Source organism: Hoplias malabaricus, chromosome 13 (genome assembly GCF_029633855.1).
Source record: "Hoplias malabaricus isolate fHopMal1 chromosome 13, fHopMal1.hap1, whole genome shotgun sequence".
Classification (NCBI taxonomy): Eukaryota; Metazoa; Chordata; class Actinopteri; order Characiformes; family Erythrinidae; genus Hoplias; species Hoplias malabaricus.
The window spans coordinates 33,637,912-33,659,286 of NC_089812.1; the positions used below are offsets into that span (position 1 = coordinate 33,637,912).

At 43.3% G+C, this 21,375-nt stretch overlaps 1 protein-coding gene across 1 annotated transcript; it reads right to left on the reverse strand.

The window, feature by feature from the left end:
• Positions 1 to 328: 328 nt before the first annotated feature.
• hs3st3b1a (heparan sulfate (glucosamine) 3-O-sulfotransferase 3B1a) lies at positions 329 to 20,972 on the reverse strand. The gene is made up of 2 exons (XM_066642069.1): positions 20,439 to 20,972; positions 329 to 2,396 (listed from the first exon to the last, which is right to left on the reverse strand). Exons 1-2 carry the CDS (start codon positions 20,843 to 20,845, stop codon positions 1,778 to 1,780), a joined length of 1,026 nt encoding a protein of 341 aa, XP_066498166.1. The 5' UTR covers positions 20,846 to 20,972; the 3' UTR covers positions 329 to 1,777.
• Positions 20,973 to 21,375: the final 403 nt, after the last annotated feature.

Genomic DNA, 21,375 nt, shown 5'->3' on the forward strand with positions numbered 1-21,375 from the left:
GCCTCAGAGCTAAAGGGGGAGGAGTAAAAGGAACTAACACTGGACACCAAGCAGTTGAACATGGTTAGCTTCTCCTTGTTAGCTTAGCAGCTACAGTGTAGCGTAGCTCATTATCTGGTTGACTTAAAAGAACATATGGAGGGAAATTGCTGTAGTCACACGCAGAGCTCTGTGGCAAAACCCTGGCCTCCGAGTAGCTAATTCTCTGTTGTGGAATAATGAACTTTATGTAATGAACACAAAAGCTAACACACAGAGCGGCACTCTGTTTTCAGACTGAGTGTTTGTGAGAGAACAATAGGAGAAAAACAAAGGCATTTTGGTAAAATAGATTTATTTTATCACTGCAGGGGAATACTGTAGCACAAAGCATTCAGCATCTTATTCCCCTCATGGCATATTTTTTCAAAGTTGGAAAATAAATCCCTACAATCAAATATCACAATATAGTGTGTATTCCACATTTCGGCTTCTCCTGAAAAACCATAAGGAGCATTCTGAGTCAAAAAAAAGATACAAAAGCCACATTTTAACAGCTTTATAGGGTTGAATAAAACTCAACCATATGAACATGTGAAAACTTTCCAGAAAAACTTGTTGAACAAAGCCTGAAAATAAACAGGTCCAGCTTAGACTGAACAAATCAATTAATAATGCAATATTTTGTGGCATGATGGATCTCCTCCCTGTTCTAACTTCCTTCACTGAGAGATTGGACCTTGAGTCCAAACAAGAACAGATCTGTGTCTCACTCTGAATAATGAGATTCATTCTATTTATGTTTTAATTTATTTTTCAGGATCTGTATTTGAGGTCATTCAGATGGCCGTTTGCTTGTTTGTGCAGCTGCTTTGCCAGAGAATTCAGGAGTGTTCATCCTCCCTTTCCCGTTCTTCATCAAAACACCAAGGACTCTGCGCTATGACCTTGCCTCCCGAGCATGAATGTGAAATTACGGCATGTAGAGGTTTGTTATCTGGATTTTCTGGTCAAAAGGATATAACATTTTGGCAGCATTAGATAGAGTTTCAACAGTTCCCATGCTTCTGGTAGTTTTTTTTTTCAGAGATGGTGATAAAGCAATGAAATCATTATATGTTACAAGAAAGCCTAAAAATCACTGTGAAACCCATCCATGTTTTAAATCAATATCATGATCCACTTTTACAGCTGGGGTTAAACCAGAGTCGTCCCATCTTTACACCATAATTGACATGCTATGCAACAATTAGCGTATTGATCTACCTGAGCCAGTAACAGATCAGCTGGGACCTTGTATTGACCCCTTCATAAAAGACGCTTTTAACCTCTGAGATTAATCCAATGATTAGAAAAGATCACAACATAATGGCCTCCTGGAGAAATTAGATTAAACATGGGGGGCATTACTCCTGTGAGAATGGGTTCTTAAAGAGATGCTAGCTCGCTGGAAGGAGTCCTAACATCATTTTCTCTGTGCATGACTCGCTGTTTACCCGTAACAAATTTCCTTGTGCTTTTATCTTCATTTTTGGATATTTCTCCTCATCTGAATGCATTACAATGCTTTTCCCATTTGGTAACACAAACCCTCAAGCCTACCACATAATCTCACACATTTACATAAAAAAATGTAAAAAGTTGTGGCCTACAATATATACAACAAACAGACAGGCATCCGAGTGAATTAACTGCAATAAATTATCATAAAATAGACTTCTGTTTTTTGTTATTTTTTTTTACACAAATAAAATCTTTCTAAAAAAAGAAAAAAAAGTTGGTTTGAGGACTGCCTTCGTCAATCCCAGCCAAAGTCCTGTCCGGCCATGTGGTAGAACTTTTTGTTGAATGGCTTGTAGAAGTCTCGCAGTTTTTGGATCACCTCTGGGTGGATATTTGGATGGGTGCGCCCTTTGGTTTTGCCCAGGCAGTGGGGCTTGCTGTTGCTGTCGGGCTTTTTTAGGCAAGGGAAGCCCTTAGCCTGATTAAAGTGGAAATATTTCTCGGTGACCACCCTTCTCAGACCCAGAAAGTCCTGGACACGGGCCGTTTCGCCCGCTGGGTCAGTGATAAGCCTCTCTCCGCTAACGAAGAGTATCTGGTTGATGGGGAAGTACCTGAGCCAGCGCTCCAGGTGGCGGGCGTACATGCCGATCTGTAGAGCGCTCCAGGAGGAGTCTATAAGGCCTGCTGTAACGTTCTTGAAGGTCAGGCTCTCAAAGGACGGGATGTCAGGCTTTTTAGAGCGAGTCTGAGTATAGTCTGAAATGGCCCGTGTGACCGGGTCCCGCACCACCACGATCAACTTTGTGTCTGGCGACATGGCGTAGATGCGGCTCGGCACCTCCTTGGTCACAAAATAACTGGGCGTCTTCTCCATGGTGATCTGTCCCTCCAGAGATTTGGGCATCAGCTCTCTGCAAGACAAGACAAGACAAGTCTGTTAGCAAACGATGACTCTCCAAGTATCAGCTCATTTGCTCTGTTTGTGGATGCTAACAGTGAAGTATTTTATTCCATATACCCTTGAGGAAGAGGAATTTATTCACGTTAGTTTGGTCCTAGTACAAAATTCCTTTCAGTAGATGTTCATGTAAATGATTAGAAAGTGCAAATAACCATACGTTTTAAGGAAATATTACATGTTAAAGGTCCACGTAGAACTTTTGGTCAATAGGCTTGAGCCTTTTAGGAATCATCCATCAAAATTGCTATGAAGCTTGACAAAAAATACACTCCATCTGTGGTTTTAGGATGGATTAGGTTTTATTTTCTTTAGGAGTGAATAATGGAACACTGTCAAATGGCCGCGCCAAGAACCATTAAGAACCTTTATTTTTGAGAGTGTCTTTAAAATCGTCTGCAGTGATCTATGGCCTAAAACACGAGATTCCTATTGGGCCTTAATCCTGTTAAGAAAATACAGGACAGGTATCTGCAAGACAGTGAAGACATTTTTCATGATGCCAAAACTTGCAAGGCACATCTTTACATAAACAGGCTTCCCGAGGCTTCCAGTGTTTATCTTCTTTAATCCCAGGTATCCAGTCCATCCACAAAGTTCCCACCTTAAACTGACAGATGAAATACGTCTTAAGGTAAACTGAACTCTACTTTGCTTACCTTAAGGATACGTATTATCTTTATATTCACATTGTGTATATCATATAATCAGCAGGAGAAGTTGTTTAATTATGGGGTGAGTGTTGTGTTTCCTTCAAAGCCAACAGATATGAATGAACGTCCAGCTCTACCTCAGCAGGGGAGCAAGCAGATTAGATCCGTCCAGACAGTATTTTTTGGAAAGGTTAGTCTTTAAGATCTATAACCAACTGTCACTCGGCTAAATGAGAGCATCTACAGACAAATACCAAGCAGCCTCTCACACTCAGCTTTGGGCTGATATTTAGAAGCACAGAATTACTGCACACAAAGTGGCGATGACATGCCTCATCACTGGGTTATATTTAGCCGCTGAAGAAAAGACAGACGTCCCCTTACACTGGTTTTAATCCTTCTCATAGCACTCATGTAATCCTCCTCAATGACATCACAACTGTCTCTCAACTCATCAAGGCAATACAAGCTTGTTCGCTCCATGCACCTCCAAAGTCCACGATAGAGTCTTACAGTAAAACAATCTGTTAAAACAACCATGCCGTTGTTTAAGAGCTCAGATCCATTAAAAACCCATCAGTGAGATTCAATGAGCCTCTCTGACCAATGCTGACAACTGAGGCACATGCTGATGTTGAGAGGTTTACAAATGTTCCTAGAAATTCTTTAGTTGTTGTTTTTTTTTTTTGTTCTGTTTATTTTATTAGCTGTGCACTGAAATCAGGGTAATGATACGGTACAGTAAACCAAAGTAATGTAGCATTCAAACATAAGCATTTTGGCTAGACCCATTTCCTCTTCAACATCTCCCTCTTCTACGCTACTTATAGAAATGCTTTGCATTAGTTTCTGTGAGAAATTGGTACCATTCAGCCATGAGAGCTTGGTGCTTTTCCACTGCATGATGCCTACACTACTCCAATCTACTCACTTCCAGAAATATAGCCAGTGCCTTCACAAAATACCATCTCTTTTGGGAACTGTAGGCAGTAACGTTATACAATGTTATTCCTCCGGGTGACTGTCTGTGAGGAGTGTGGTGTGTTCTCCCTGTGTCCGCGTGGGTTTCCTCCGGGTGACTGTCTGTGAGGAGTGTGGTGTGTTCTCCCTGTGTCCGCGTGGGTTTCCTCCGGGTGACTGTCTGTGAGGAGTGTGGTGTGTTCTCCCTGTGTCTGCGTGGGTTTCCTCCGGGTGACTGTCTGTGAGGAGTGTGGTGTGTTCTCCCTGTTTCTGCGTGGGTTTCCTCCGGGTGCTCCAGTTTCGTCCCACAGTCCAAAAACATACATTGGTAGGTGGATTGGCGACCCAAAGGTGCCCGTAGGTGTGTGTGTGTGTGTGTGTTGCACACCTTCCATGGTGTATTCCCACTTTGTGTCCAATGATTCCAGGTAGGCTTTGGACCCACCGCGACCCTGAGCTGGATAAGCACTTACAGATAATGAATGAATGATCTGTGCTGTAGTTTGGAGATTTTACAGGTGGCTAGCTTGTTCTGGATATCTGCATTTCAGCATGACTGACAAGTCTCTCTGGCCAATCAGTGCTTTGAAATGCCATGTTTAATGCTTGGAACCACTTTACTAAAAAAGTACCCGGTTCCAGGTATTAGTTTGCCTAATGGAAAAGCAAAAAGCTGAGTAGAGTTGAGCTGAGTAGAGACCATGTAGTGGAAAAGCACCATTAGTGAGGTCAGATACCAATGATTTGTACTGGACCACAAATGCCACTTCAGCTCACCCCATAGATATTGAAAGGGGGTCTGTCAACCCAGAGAACACAGTTCCACTGTTCCCCAGCCCACTGCTGAGTGGCTGTTTAACCATTAACAGAGAGAATGTGGACTGATAACATGTGACCAGTGTCTGATCTGCTTAGAGGAATATTCTACTGATTCTTCAAAATATATAAAAAAATTAGACTGTTATGTTGTTTTGTACATATTTACCCACCTTATTCCTTTCACCACTACGGTAAAGAGACATTAAGTTCCTCCGTTGTCCTCTTTATTTGAATGAGGAATGTGTAAATCATATTTAATAAAAATCTACAATATATTGAATAAGTGCATCATTTGTTTCAGGTGACCAACATAATTCATGAGCCATACATCATATAAACCTTGTAAATGGCAATTAACGGGGTGTAGAATTTCAAATAAAAGGAATCATGATTCTCCTGTTGGCTCAGTGAGCAGGGTCAAAGTGGTCTATTTAATTGGCAAATTAGCCCTTTAACTTTACCCCGCACTGGTGTATGGCTGAAGTAGGCCAAGAGGGATTTAGGCACAGCTAGTTGCTTTCCAGCATTAGTGAGATACATGAGGCTAAAGTGGAGGCAGAGAGTACTGGCAGACACACACTAATACACACACACCTACATACAACCTTAGCTGTTCTAACCAGCAGCATAATACACACAGTATTACAGACACACCTCTGAATAGCACAAAAATAGCAGCTGTTTTTTAAGTAATGCCAACTGAAAAATATGTACTGCATGCAACACTATTTAAAAAAGATGTCATGTAGGCTAAGCTAAGTCACACTCATGTCACTGAGTCGTTTATCCGAATGCCATGTTTACATTTTCTCTTTGACTCGACATTGACGGATCATTCCAAATAAAATTAGCCCAGGGGTTCAGAGGATAACAGAGACAAAAGCCCTACAAACAGTCAGTGTGGTTACAAATGACATGTTTATAGGCATTAGCTGGCAGGGCCGTTAGTAATCTCTACTGCAAAACAAACTTTAAGCGATTATATCTCAGCATTTAGTGGGAGGGGAGGGAAAAAAAGGAGGGAGAAAAGGAACAGAAAAGAGAGGACAGACTTCTTTGTGTTGTGAGAAGTCTAGAAAAGTTTGGTAAATACATTAGGAAAGATATAACTGACAAGTACCATAAAAGAATACTTAGACCCTGTCTACACCTGCTGTTTTCATTCATCTTGAGTATTTGGATTATATCAGGATACAAATTATAGACATAAAACACCCAAGACACATTTAAAACAAATCTGCACACACCTTCAGGAGGTTAGTCACTTTGCAGTACAATTGTTATGTGGTGTGTAAAACACTTTTATGCCCCTTTCTCACACACAAGTAATAGTAATTTGTGTGAAACCGACCACCCACAACATTCCTCCCAAATACAGAAATTCGGAAAACAAATGTTCTGGAGTTTCTCCAGCATGCTCCAGACCCGATACTCCAGAGTTTCTCTGAAGTTCATGTGTGAAAGAGGCACTAGTTTCTGCAGTGACCAGTTGTGTGTGGCACACTCCTAACCGAAGATAATCATGATGTAATTCACATTTGTTCATTCATTCATTCATTCGTTCATTCATAACCGCTTATCCAGTTCAAGGTCACGGTGGTTCCAGAGCCTACCTGGAATCATTGGGCGCAAGGTAGGAATACACCCTGGAGGGGGCGCCAGTCCTTCACAGGGCAACACAGATTCACTCACACACTCACACCTACGGACACTTTTGAGTTGCCAATCCACCTACCAACGTGTGTTTTTGGACTGTGGGAGGAAACTGGAGCACCCGGAGGAAACCCACACAGACACAGGGAGAACACACCACACTCCTCACAGACAGTCACCAGGAGGAAACCCACGCAGACACAGGGAGAACACACCACACTCCTCACAGACAGTCACCAGGAGGAAACCCAGGCAGACACAGGGAGAACACACCACACTCCTCACAGACAGTCACCCGGAGGAAACCCACGCAGACACAGAGAGAACACACCACACTCCTCACAGACAGTCACCTGGAGGAAACCCACGCAGACACAGAGAGAACACACCACACTCCTCACAGACAGTCACCTGGAGGAAACCCACGCAGACACAGAGAGAACACACCACACTCCTCACAGACAGTCACCCGGAGGAAAACCACGCAAACACAGAGAGAACACACCACACTCCTCACAGACAGTCACCCGGAGTGGGAATCGAACCCACAACCTACAGGTCCCTGGAGCTGTGTGACTGTGCCACCGTGCCGCCACATATTATTCTCAATAAAAAAAAAAAAAATTAAAAAATGTTGTAAAAGCTTCTTTAAAAAAAAAAACCTTGTAAAAGCTATTGGCTGCATATGTAGCACACAACCAAATAGAGCGGACAATTAATAACATTAAAAGAACATAAAATGTTTACAAAACTAACTACGACACCAAAATAAGAAAAAGACCTTAGTGATCGCACAGGAGTTTGCAAAACATTCTGCATATTACTTTTTTCTGAGTCATTTCTGAGTCTACGTATCCTTTAGAGAAACTTAAAATATAAGACATAAAATGTGCTACTGCAAAAACTTGCTTTTGAAGCATCTATCCATTGCCATTAATTATGAGTGAGTTTTCAGTTCTCTAAACAACCATATGCTACAGATGCAACAGACAGAGATGAGGCTGCTGAAAATGCTGGAGTAGTCCTTTAAAAACAGTGTAGGGTGTGCTTATGTAATGCTATACCGCTTCTCTCTGGGTCCCTGTAGACCATTATTATTATCACTGAGGGTGAAAAAAAGGCACAAAGCTAATGAGAGAGGGGTGTGTGGGACAGAAAGCAGCATATCAGTATCTCTGCAATTATCCTCTCCATCTCTTGGACACACAACCACAGCGCCATGGGCTTTTTCTGGCTCCACTCGAGGGACCTGCAAACTTACTCCCGATCAAACTCGCTCCACTTAGTCCCCGAGCAAAACAAACCTGGATCCATGAATTATGCAGAGGCAGACGAAAATCCCTGCACCTTAAACTAAGAAACAAAGCAAAGGGGAGATGTAGTAACCTTGCATTTTTCCTCCTTAGTCAGCAACATAGACTGGAAGCAGCTTTCTCCCCCTGCAGGTTTGTTCAAGCAAGGTTTTTGGTTCATATTTTTATATTCAATTTGCATGAGACGAAGAATCCCATTGCTTAATAGTGATTATATTCACACCTATGGGTTGCCAATCCACTTACCAACATGTGTTTTTGGACCATGGGAGGAAACCAGAGCACCTGGAGGAAACCCACACAGACACGGAGAGAACACACCACACTCCTCACAGACAGTCACCCGGAGGAAACCCACGCAGACACAGAGAGAACACACCACACTCCTCACAGATATTCACCCGGAGGAAACCCACACAGACACAAAGAGAACACACCACACTCCTCACAAACAGTCACCCGGAGGAAACCCACACAGACACAGGGAGAACACACCACACTCCTCACAGACAGTCACCCGGAGGAAACCCACGCAGACACAGGGAGAACACACCACACTACTCACAAACAGTCACCCGGAGGAAACCCACGCAGACACAGGGAGAACACACCACACTCCTCACAGACAGTCACCCGGAGGAAACCCACGCAGACACAGGGAGAACACACCACACTCCTCACAGACAGTCACCTGGAATGGGACTTGAACCCACAACCTCCAGGTCCCTGAAGCTGTGTCAACGTGCCGCCCTTGATTAGATATTCATTCATTCATTATCTGTAACCCTTATCCAATTCAGGGTCGTGGTGGGTCCAGAGCCTACCTGGAATCATTGGGCACAAGGCGGGAATACACACTGGAGGGGGCGCGAACACGGGGAGAACACACCAACTCCTCACAGACAGTCACCCGGAGCAGGAATCGAACCCACAACCTCCAGGTCCCTGGAGCTGTGTGACTGCGACACCTACCTGCTGCGCCACCGTGCCGCCCTTGATTAGATATATAATGTTTAAATATAAATAATGGTGGACAAATGTTTTATTAGAAGGACTGGCGCCCCCTCCAGGGTGTATTCCCCAATGATTCTAGGTAGGCTCTGGACCCACCGTGACCCTGAACTGGATAAGGGTTACAGATAATGAGTGAATGAAATGTTCTATTAATTGAATGTTTATGACTATATCTAGGAAATACATTTGGCGAAGCAATATTCAAATACTCAAAATAAGTACAAGGTAGGCATATATGCTGTCTGCTGTAATATTTATAATGTGGAAAACGGATGTCAGTTACAAATGAAGAGTGTATTGAGGTGAAGCTCATGACCTCTTGTTTAGTGCAAGTCACTGACATATCTTTCACATAGTGTTCCGGCTCTCTCACAGAGCCAAAGCAAAGGGCTGTGGGTGTGTAAAATTGTTGGTTTGTGTTGTGTCTGGGGGGAAGTGTGGTATGTCTGTAGATGCAGACCCTGCAGAGCTAGCATTTGAAGAGCTGTCTCTAAAAGCAGTGTTTACATTACCTGCTATCAGCTAAAATGTTCAAAGGCTTGGAGTTGATGCCTTTTAGAGAAGCTCTAAACACAAGAGTGTTTGGTTGTGTGAAGTTCTCTTGGGATGCTCTAATGAGACTGTGAGAGGGTGGCAGTAGTGACAAAGCACTCATTTACACCAGAACACAGACGCTTCACTGGAGAGTTAGCAGCTGCTGAGTCAACACAAGTGGAGTGCTAGTTCAAAGCAGACTGTTTGTCTCTGAATATCATCACTTTACACGTTCACTGAAAAAAATTCTGCAAAGTATGCAAACTTTTTATGATATTTTTTAGGTTTTGACTTAATGGCTAATGATGTTCATAACACAAAGAACTGTTTAAAGTTAACAATCAAGTTACCAAGATTTTTTAAGAGAGATAAAGACTCATTGTAGACTTTTGTGCTGCTTTGTTTAGACATATACCGTTGGAGGAAACCCAAAAATTGTTGTAATCTAGAATTAGGCTTAATCAGCATCTGAATACTAGAAATGCAAAAACACAACTGACCCCCACACAAAGCTTTTTTTGAAGTATCAGGCGTAAGTAATACATAAAACGGAATAAGTAGGGTGACCAGATCTGAGATGGTGAAAAAGAGGACACATCTCTGGGGGGGTGGAAAACTACCGATGTGCAGACTGACCAATTAAATGTTTATAGAGAAAGTTATCGACCAATAATGGTAGCTCTACAGTTAGACCGTCCAATCAGAAGATTTTAGGCTACTTCACCATGCCCCCTTCTCACTCAAGCGAACCAATCAGAGTAGGGGAGGGCGGGACTAGTTTGTGAACGAAACGCTTCTTGAAATTCTATGTAAGCTCTAGAAAAATAAAATCCCGGACGTTTGTGAAATTCCGCCCGGACATGTCCGGGTAAAAGAGGAAGTCTGGTCACCCTAGAATAAGTAAAATGGAAAAGCAGTTGACTTATTTTTATTAGCAAGCTAATGTCATGCCAGTCCATCCACTAGCAACTAGCTAATGTGTACCCAGTAAACAAGGAACGTCCCTGGACGTTCAAAATAGGTCTAAATGCAGTCTGTCCGTCAAGGACTTATTTTAAACGTCAATGGACGTCCAAAATCCATCTTAATAAGTTAGTTAAGTGGTGACCAATCGATAACGTCATTGGACGTCCAAAATACGTCTAATAGTCATCTTTTCAATGTCTGTGTTTGGACGTCTTTTCAACTTTCATTTTCAACCTTAAGAGAACGTTGATTAGACGGCAGTCATTACGTTATTTCAACGTTGAATCAACGGCTAAATGTTTACTGGGTATGTTAGATTTATTTTTATTAGCAAGCTAATGTCATGCCAGTCCATCCACTAGCAACTAGCTAAGTGTGTATGTTAGATTTCTTATCAGAGTAATTAGATTTACCAGGTTAACTATGAATGTTACATAAGCCCTATTTGGATTTGAATAATCTTTCAAGGGGACGTCTGTAATAAAAATTGTAAATGCTTCCTGTGTTTACAAACTCCTGCATTTGGATGGCTATAAAAACCTAAAGGACAAGCAAGTTTGTAATAAAATAAATCCTGGCAGTATTAAAGGTTAATGAAAGTGTGCATATCTGAATATAAAAGTAGTGATTATAATGGCAGCTGCAGGAATATACCACTACACTATATTCCAGCAGCTGCCATTATAATCACTACTTTTGTTAGCTGCATGATCTCTCTTTTCTTATCAGATTTATTTTTCTACTTTTGCTGATAACAATTTCCCAGTTGGAGTCCAAAGAACTTTTAATACTTACACCAAGTAACTTTTCATATGGTTTCTCTTCCTGCACTCAAAGGCTAAATAAGGTGCTCAGCAGTGATCCAAACCCCTATTTCATCCAATCTGAGGTGAGATCGGCCTGTTAAAAACACAGAGATTTGGATCCAGAAAGGTTTAAATGTATTGAATGACCACTAAGTTCAGTGAAAAAGGAGTAGGTATTTCAGCCTGTAATTTTCTCAGGGGAAAAAGGACTGCGCCATAAAATAGAGAATTACCCCAGGACCCCGAGGAAATTTAATCCAGTCCAGATACGGCAAAACCTTCCTTATAATCAGACATATGAAAGAAAAATAAATAACTGACATAATTTCTCTGTGTATTAGAGAACAGCTGGCAGTTGTACACAGTAAGAAGAATCCAGACGTTTTAATGTTACTGATGATGAATGTGTGTAGTCTATTCTAACATGTTGCTTAAGGTAAATCATGTCAGTTACCAACTGGAAATTTGAGCTTTGTGGTGGGGTGCATGTAAAGAAAGTTGAGGTTGTGAATGCACGGTTGTTTATGTGTGTGTGTGTGTGTGTGTGTGCATTAGAAGGAATTTCTGTGAGAACATCCCTCTTTTTCAAACCACACAAGAGGGCACGCGAGGCGGTGGTATGCAGCCACTTCAAATGATCTGACAGCTTCTTTGACACATTCCAGATCCGAATCAAAAACAAGCTCGGGTGCTGCGGGCTGCTTTCATGGCGACAATATGTCATCTTATCATATGTGCACAGCCCAATCTTATTTTCCATCTGCATCCCCCATACACCCCCATTAAAAAAGAAACCTCCTTTGCCAGGAGATAAAGAGAAATAAAAAGGCATTTCTCTTTCCAGTTTAACTGGCCCTTAGCCACCTGGGCTTTCAGCTGGAGGAGGACACTTAGGTTCAGAGGAATCAGAAAAACTTTTAAAATGAATCAAATTTACCAGTTATACTCTAGTTTATATTTGAGGCTAGGCATTGACAGTCTGTCATTTGTGGTGCCATCAGAATGAAGGCTTCAGCGTTCTTCTTGTGGAGATGATGTTTGTCTGGCTTTGGTGAACAATGTGACGTAATTGTGGAGAAAACGAACAACCGCAGACGTTACGCAGAGGCTTGTTCACAGTGTCATACACCTGGCAGCTGGGGGAACAGTGCAGACAAAGTCACAACAAAACAAACCCTGTGATTTGTCAACATTCAGAAGGAAACTGCAGAAATGATGTGCGCTTGTGAAGGCGCTTATGACTTGGTGCAATGCTCACAATGTTTGTTTTTGTAGAAAGTATGCTGTTACACTATAAAAGTGTTTTACTTCAGTTCTAACCAGAAGGCCTGATCCACTAACAGAATCCAATACCTCCGAGTGTGGTGAACATTCTGGTGATCATAAAGATGTTGGGGCTGGCTTCATGTTTTCTTAAGGAACCTTTATTTTTAAGTGTACAACAAATTATTTTCTTGGCACTTTTTTCCTGGTGGAGTTGACAACTAAAATACTATACTCTAGTTAAATGTGTAGTTTGACTGAATAAAGTGTTTATCTGTTTACAGAGAATTGAAGTTTATTTTGCAAAATTCCAGTGGGTTTCCTCCGGGTGACTGTCTGTGAAGAGTGTGGTGTGTTCTCCCTGTGTCTACGTGGGTTTCCTCCGGGTGACTGTCTGTGAGGAGTGTGGTGTGTTCTCCCTGTGTCTGCGTGGGTTTCCTCCGGGTGACTGTCTGTGAGGAGTGTGGTGTGTTCTCCCTGTGTCTGCGTGGGTTTCCTCCGGGTGACTGTCTGTGAGGAGTGTGGTGTGTTCTCCCTGTGTCTGCGTGGGTTTCCTCCAGGTGACTGTCTGTGAGGAGTGTGGTGTGTTCTCCCTGTGTCTGCGTGGGTTTCTTCCGGGTGACTGTCTGTGAGGAGTGTGGTGTGTTCTCCCTGTGTCTGCGTGGGTTTCCTCCGGGTGACTGTCTGTGAGGAGTGTGGTGTGTTCTCCCTGTGTCTGCGTGGGTTTCCTCCGGGTGACTGTCTGTGAGTAGTGTGGTGTGTTCTCCCTGTGTCTGCGTGGGTTTCCTCCGGGTGACTGTCTGTGAGGAGTGTAGTGTGTTCTCCCTGTGTCTGCGTGGGTTTCCTCCGGGTGACTGTCTGTGAGGAGTGTGGTGTGTTCTCTCTGTGTTTGCGTAGGTTTCCTCCGGGTGACTGTCTATGAGGAGTGTGGTGTGTTCTCTCTGTGTCTGCGTGGGTTTCCTCCGGGTGACTGTCTGTGAGGAGTGTGGTGTGTTCTCCCTGTGTCTGCGTGGGTTTCCTCCGAGTGACTGTATGTGAGGAGTGTGGTGTGTTCTCTCTGTGTCTGCGTGGGTTTCCTCCGGCTGCTCCGGTTTCCTCCCACAGTCCAAAAACACATGTTGTTAGGTGGATTGGCGACTCAAGTGTCCGTAGGTGTGAGTGAATGTGTGTCTGTGTGTGTGTGTTGCCCTGTGAAGCACTGGCGCCCCCTCCAGGGTGTATTCCCGACATGCGCCCAATGATTCCAGGTAGGCTTTGGATCCACCACGACCCTGAACTGGATAAGGGTTACAGACAATGAATGAATGATATTTAGTTTCACTTTATTACTTTATAATACATACACTGTGCATAAAAACACTTGTGTTAATGTTTTTATATCTCAAATGGAACTTTGCACATGGTAGAAAACAGGTTCTCAGTAAGGCCTGGGCTTACGTAATTCTACTTAATTCTACTCAAGGGAAGAGCAACTGCAGAAAGTGTGCGACGGCAAAAAAGTTGGTGTAGAATCTCCTCCCGGGCTAAATCATTCCAGGGAATATATATTTTTTTTGTTCTTTACCCAGAGTTCACACAGTGTTCGTCAGAAAGCACTTTCACCCTCCTGAGCGCATTTGCATACAAAGTGAAGGAAGAAACAACACAATTGAGTCTAATTGCATGCTCTCTCTCACTGGGGTTAATGCACGCCTCAGGGGCTCCAGCGCCTCTACTGAGCTCTCAATAGAGTCTCTCTCAATTTACTCCAGGCATCTGCCGCCCTCACACACTCACATGGAGACACACACACACACACACACACATGCATACACTCACACACGGCTCCTGGCAACTGAGTTCTCACTCACTGCCAGGGAATGTGGTAATGAACTAAAGAATATTACAGCTCTATAGAAAAAGCAGTTGTTTTATGTTATGGCTTTTTCTCCAAGTCGTATTTTCTTGAGCACTTACAGCGGTGATGGTGAAACTCCCTGAAACATGCAGAGAATCAACACATCAACAGTCAGAACTGAAACATTTGTGCAGTGTTTTGCTGACTCTCTTAACCCCTTAAACCCACAAGGGCTAAAATATGGGCTCGCATTTCAACTCCTCGCTTTCGTTACTACGTTATATTTGTACAATGTTTATACAGAAGTCAAAAACTGCCTTTCATTCATTTTTGCTCTATTAGAGCTTCCTGAAAGTTACACATCCTTTCAGACGTATGGTGATGTTGTCTTCTCACAGTGGAGGGCTGGAGAAGAGTAGAAGTTCATGATCTCCTGTCAAATCAAGCTGGTTCTTGTTTCCCGTCGCTGAAATTAATGCCTACGCTACAGACGTGTCTGATTAGGACGAAACTTTCTGAAGCAAACGTTAAGGACTGAATAACTTTATAATTATGCCCAGGGTTCAGTGGGTTAGAAGTCAGACAACTGAATAAATACCACGACTATTGCTGAAAAACCCTGCTGTGCCCTGGGCCTCCATCAGGGACCACATGGCTGCCCCCACCCTGTTGGTCCAACAGTGTAGATTTGGTTGAATATCTCCACAGGGGTTCTGGGCTCCTCACTGCCTGCTCCTCTCTCCAAGCTTCTGCTTCACAATTAGTCAGTGGGGCTCCCAGGATAAAGGCAGCCATCTGACACTTTAGTGCCCGCAAAAGACAAACCCCTCCACCCCCCACCCCCAGTCAGTGGGCCAATACCCAGCATTCCTCCACAGAAATATACTTCAAGGTATGGTTTAGCTAAAAACTCATTAAAGCGACATTTAACGATAGTTAACAATGAATGGGCCGTCTAGACAAATGGAAAGCTATGAAAGGTATCAACGAATGATGAAAACTTACACATCAAGTTGGCTGCTACTACTGGTGTCTAGCTAACGTTATTAGCATCTTAGCTCTAGTTCATTCATTAATTCATTCATTGTGTGTAACTGGACCTTATCCACTTCAGGGTCGCGGTGGGTCCGGAGCCTACCCAGAATCACTGGGCGCAAGGTGGGATCACACACTGGACCAAGGCGCCAGTCCTTCACAGGGCGACAAAAACCCACGCGACACAGGGAGAACACACCACACTCCTCACAGACAGTCACCCGGAGGAAACCCACGCAGACACAGGGAGAACACACCACATTCCTCACAGACAGTTACCTGGAGGAAACCCACACAGACACAGGGAGAACACACCACACTCCTCACAGACAGTCACCCGGAGGAAACCCACGCAGACACAGAGAGAACACACCACACTCCTCACAGACAGTCACCCGGAGGAAACCCACGCAGACACAGGGAGAACACACCACACTCCTCACAGACAGTCACCGGGAGGAAACCCACGCAGACACAGAGAGAACACACCACACTCCTCACAGACAGTCACCCGGAGGAAACCCACGCAGACACAGAGAGAACACACCACACTCCTCACAGACAGTCACCCGGAGGAAACCCACGCAGACGCAGAGAGAACACACCACACTCCTCACAGACAGTCACCCGGAAGAAACCCACGCAGACACAGGGAGAACACACCACACTCCTCACAGACAGTCACCCGGAGGAAACCCACGCAGACACAGGGAGAACACACCACACTCCTCACAGACACTCACCCGGAAGAAACCCACGCAGACACAGGGAAAACACATCTTAGCTCTAGTTCTAAAATGTCTTGGCTGATCAACCCTATTTGATCAATTCTGAGAACTGTCCCTAAAGCCTTTTTAAATCGGCAGGCAGATAAATTATGGCCCATACACTTTCGTATTGGCTACACAAGTCATTATACAAAATCAAATCTTTCTGCTTTCTAGTGTGCTTTTGCCCACTGTACAGAAGGTTTGACAGAATGTAATTTTTTGTTCCAAATAACCAGACAACCTCAGATCAGTAAAGTTACTATTGTTTTGTTCAATCATAGCAAATATACAGCTGACCTGTGGCATGTGCCTTTTTGTGCATTTTCTTGTAGAAAAATGTAGTTTGTAAGCGAAATAAATAAATATCTACACAATCACTTCAACCAACAAAACTACTTTCATTTCTGTAACTTGTATGTGGTTAATATAAAATCTGAGATTTGCATGCAGCAGAGACGGCAGCTGAAAGGCATGTGATGTGACACATGATGTCCAGAGAGTGAAGGGTTATTATTGGTCAGTTAGGTGTTACTGCTGCCTTCGATTAACAAAGAAGTCAGTGGAGTTAGCGGAGCCCTGAGCAGTCATTAGGGACCGCTTATTGTGTGAGTAGCTGCTGGAGGTCAGGCAGTGGTGCATGGCCCTGACGAGGCAGAGATGTTTTAATTAGCTGGCCGCGCTGGCTCAGGGGACAGAGCATTCATTAAACAAGCCTACATGCTGCTGCCCTCAACGTTTCCACTGGGCTGCCTCCAGCTCTCTGCAGTGGGACAGTCACCTGTTACTTAGGCCATTGGTCTTTTTGGGCCTGGTTTACCTGGAGAACACGGAGTATCAACAAGCGTTACCACTGCTCACGATATCCACATTATTAGTAGCCTTCAGTCGCTTCAATACACTGACTGTACTTCATTCTGCATGAAATACGTTATGTTTTCAGGCATCATTTTTAACCTCTAAATTCAGTTGCACGTTCTGTGGACATTGATGTTCATTTGTAGAAAACCCTGTTGATATGATCTCCACAGAGAAACCAGAAACAAAAGCAATTGCTCTGAAGCAGCTGCACACTCTAAAGATCACCATACTCATTGTCCAGGGTCTTCAAAAGGGATATAAATGCCCATAAACCCACATTGAAGCATTTTCTGGAGCGATAGAACACTCCACTACTTTAGGAATCAGTTTAAGGTGATGCCAAACTAGTCATCTAAATATCAGTGCATGACTTCACTCATGCCATCATATCCTCACAGAAATTTCCCAATACAATAGGAGCTGCTACTCAAGCAAAGCAGACAAATTACCCGTTAACTCTCAGAGCACATCACAGAAGAAGTTTGTATGAGCAAAACACCCTGTTATTTACAACATTTCATCTCTAGATTTCATAAGTGACCTCAGAAAGAAAGTCTTATTATTTCACTGTGGAGGGCCCCCATTCGATTCAGGATGGGCCCAGATGCCTAGGATTGATCTTGGACGGCGGTTTCTGTGAAAAACAGCAAGCCATAGACTTCCAATAGGTTTTTAAAGTTATACACTGAACACCCTGCTTCCAAGGTGCTTTTAAGTACCAGTATCTTTTAACTTTGCTCTACAGGGAGCGTGAGAGCCTCTAAAAGCAGTTCACTTTCCTCTACATTGGTCCACTGCAATATGTCTGTGTACATGTATGTTTGTTAAATAACCATTACCTAGAAACTGTGTTACACCAATGTGTAAAGGCCTACTGTGAACCCTGAGTTGTTTCTTGTCTCTGTGCTATATACATTTATCCTAATAATGGTGTCCTATGTAGTGAGATTTGTGTTGGTGTGTGGTTTGTGTTCATCCAGTAAAGCTCGGTCAGTCATGTAAATGCTCCTTATATTCCTCCTGTAAAACTGAGGTGAGCACCCTCTAATAAAGCACCCCAACCAGGAGAGCTGGACAAAAATCCACAGACTAGTTCGTAAAGGTAGGTTTTGCAAATTATGCAAATTAGCTCAAAATCCATGTGGGGAAAAAATTCCGTCTCTACGCCTCACGGTGTAGGACATATGAACCTAAACACATTTCCCTTCGCTATAGCGCCACCATTAGGCCAATAAGTGTAATGTTTGTTGTCCACCAAGACGAACACAAACTACATCTACCCTCCAGTACACCTCCAGGGTGTCAGTACGACCTACGGTCTCTTCCCCACAACGACGTTTACAGGAGAATACAAATACAATACAATAGGGTTTTGTATTAACGAAGATTACTTTTTGATACGTGGCTCAGATCATTAATGTGGGGTGATATTAAAAAGCACCTACACAAATGAGGAAGATAAAGAGTGAAGTTTCTGCAGTTCGCACACAGGTCAATGTCAATAAAGCGGCCCTGGATTTTATTCTGAATAAATAAAAGGGTTCACATTTGTCTATGGCCCTACATTCCCAGAAAAACAAGGTTCTAACAGGGTGTACCACTAGGGTATATCTTTGGTACATTTCAGATTCCATTGTAATTTTTTTAGCCAGGATTCATCTAAAAAGAATGATATTAATAATAATAACATAAATAAATAGTATGTTTCCACCCAGAGCTTCACACTGATAAGGTGAATGTAACACAATTTAACGTTGAAGCCTATTCTAACAGTTTGTAACTACGGTAACCATAGCATTTAAAATTCAAACTTTTTGTAACTCACCTATTCACTCATATACTCACTCATGATTAGGATCTCACAATGATATTCTTGTTTAAGATCTGTACCAAAAAGAGCTCTACGTCTCACATACTCACTCACATTAAAGAATTTTACCACAGGGGGCGCCAGATCCCACACGCCTACCTTAATGATCTGTACCACAAGGTTGAACTCCTGTTCAACTGCCATTATTAACACGCTTTTGTAGAGTCTGCACCTAAAGAAAAGCCTCAGCAGTGGTGCTCATATTCGAACAAATATGCTCTGAAGAATGAAAGGTAAGGGTCAGACGAACTGGCAGCAATCAGCGCTGTTGCGCAAGAGAAACTGACCATGGGCCCTTTTACAAAATCAATATGTTTACATAGGTTGTTTGCTTTGAGATTACAAGTTCAGTTTAGGTCTAGTTCATCAAACTGTTCTCTGTGTGGGAAGATCGGTTCTGAGAAATGCTCATGCTACACACCACGATTTCAGTTTGCACGTATAATATCTGTAATGGAGCTAAAAATAAAGGAACTAAACATCTTCACACTGTAAATAAATATTTTTCCTGGTACAGAGACATTTCTCCTTTTTTGTCTACAGTTATTTCCCCATTATATTTCCTGAGCTATCAGAGGGAAATTTCTGTGCATGAACATTTCCTAAATATGAAGAAACTTGAGGTTAGCTACATATTAAAAGTGAGTCACTTACATTTTCATAAACAATATATAAAAACCAATGAATTATCTCATGTTTTAATATTATACCGTCTCTATGGCTATGTGAGGAGATCACATGGTAATGTTTATTTTCATTTTACAAGTTTCACTTAAAGTCTAATGCCTATCGATTTACAACAGATTTTAACCACTTCACTGTACAGCTTCATACTTATTATACAACTATTATTAAGTAAGATTATTTGTTGTTAATAAAGGGCTTATTTTTTATTTAAAAAACTGCCTGTAACCACTTTTACAGCAGCATGGTCTAGCCATAATCTATAGGCTATTATTTAATCCGTCTGCATTAATCTGGTGTGGATTGTGAATGGTCAGCAGAATGGCCCATATGTCCAGTCTAGTAATAGTCTTAAGAGTTCTACAAAGACTTTGATGATGCAAAGATCCAAACTCAAAGTGCCATGACGCCTTTTTTCTGTGCCTGTATTTCCAGTGTTAATATGCAGCTTTACTAACAGTGGTATTAACATCTACTCGACGTTTGAATTCGAATGAAGAGACTTTCAACTCAACCTCTGGTTCCCTCAAATAATGTGAAGAATTATCTGCTTGTTTCACATGTGAGTGAACGTCAGTGGATAATATTTCTCATTGATTTATTTAGGTAAATCATGTGAGTTAATACGCAGTTATATAATGTACTAATCTGAAAATTCATAGTGTTACAGGGTTTCTTCTACAGAGTTAGTATTGGTGTAAAACGTATACAACTTGGGCATCCGTACCAACAAGGTTCCAGTATCATTCAATTAAAGTCACATTCTTAAACTTTCGTGTCTGAATACAACCAAATTCTAACAGAAATATCCCAACTTTGGTGGAAAGAATACCCACTCCCTGAGGAGTAGAAGAGAGAATTACGCCGAATGAGCAGGTGTCCACAGAGGTCTCACAGAGACAATACGACCCTCATCATTTGACCAGCGCGGTCCACGCTTTATTTGCGCCACTCACTGACCTGTACCACTCGAGCCCTTTGTCGTAGTTGCGGTCGAAGAAGTGAGGCTCTGCGCCCGCGGCTCGGATGTGCGGGTGCAGGCGCAGGAACTCGAGCAGCGCGCGCGTGCCGCCCTTTTTCACGCCGATGATGACGGCCTGCGGCAGCTGCTTACTCTCCGTGCCATTCAGAGTCCTATCCTCGCGCGCCTCGGGCACTCCGCTGGAGCCCAGCGGCTGCGTGGGGGGCTCGGTGTGGAGCGCCTGCACGGGGCTGTGGGGCTCGGCGGGCACGCTGGAGCAGAAGCCCATGCAGAAGTAGAGCGTGTACACCCACAGCGACAGCATGACGCACAGAACGAGCAGGCGGTGGCGCGCGGGCGGCAGGGAAGCGGCGTGCGGAGCGTGGCACAGCGCGCTATATTCCATAAGACCGGCGGCGCATGGCGGCAAAGTCACACGCTGCCCGCGAGCCGCGCCACGACAACTCAGCCTCAGCCTCGCGCCACGGCACACAGCACACTGGCGCGCGACTCGGAGCGCATGGCGTTATACACTCAACACACACACATTAGAAGAGATGTGCCCGATAGAGGTGAAGAGAGACAGAAGTTCCCCCCGCAAGCCCCGCCCCCCTGCGCCGCTATTGGTTAAGAGTACATTTGCTAGGAGTAGCCTATAGACTTGTTTACCTATCTCGTCAAAAGTTTAGACACCCCGCTCAAAGCCCATTATTGTTGATTGTTCGAAGAGAAGAATGAGTTAACATAGTGTTGCCCAACTGCTCTCAGGGACCCTCTTTTCCCATGGTCATTAAGTCGCCGCCCACTTCTATACCATGCAAACCAAGCACTTTTAGATGTCTTTAGAAACAGGACTCTTTGAATTTACTTAACTTTTTTATGACAAAGTTGCATGAGATTGAATTATAATTGAGATTAATTATTATTGAATTAAAA

What these genes read in the sequence shown, in the direction of transcription:
- hs3st3b1a (XM_066642069.1), bottom strand. Translation starts at nt 20,845, where the DNA reads ATGGAATATAGCGCGCTGTGCCACGCTCCGCACGCCGCTTCCCTGCCG. An exon ending in AAAGGGCTCGAGTGGTACAG is followed by an intron (nt 2,397 to 20,438) that starts GTCAGTGAGTGG and finishes CTTGTCTTGCAG; the next exon opens with AGAGCTGATGCCCAAATCTC.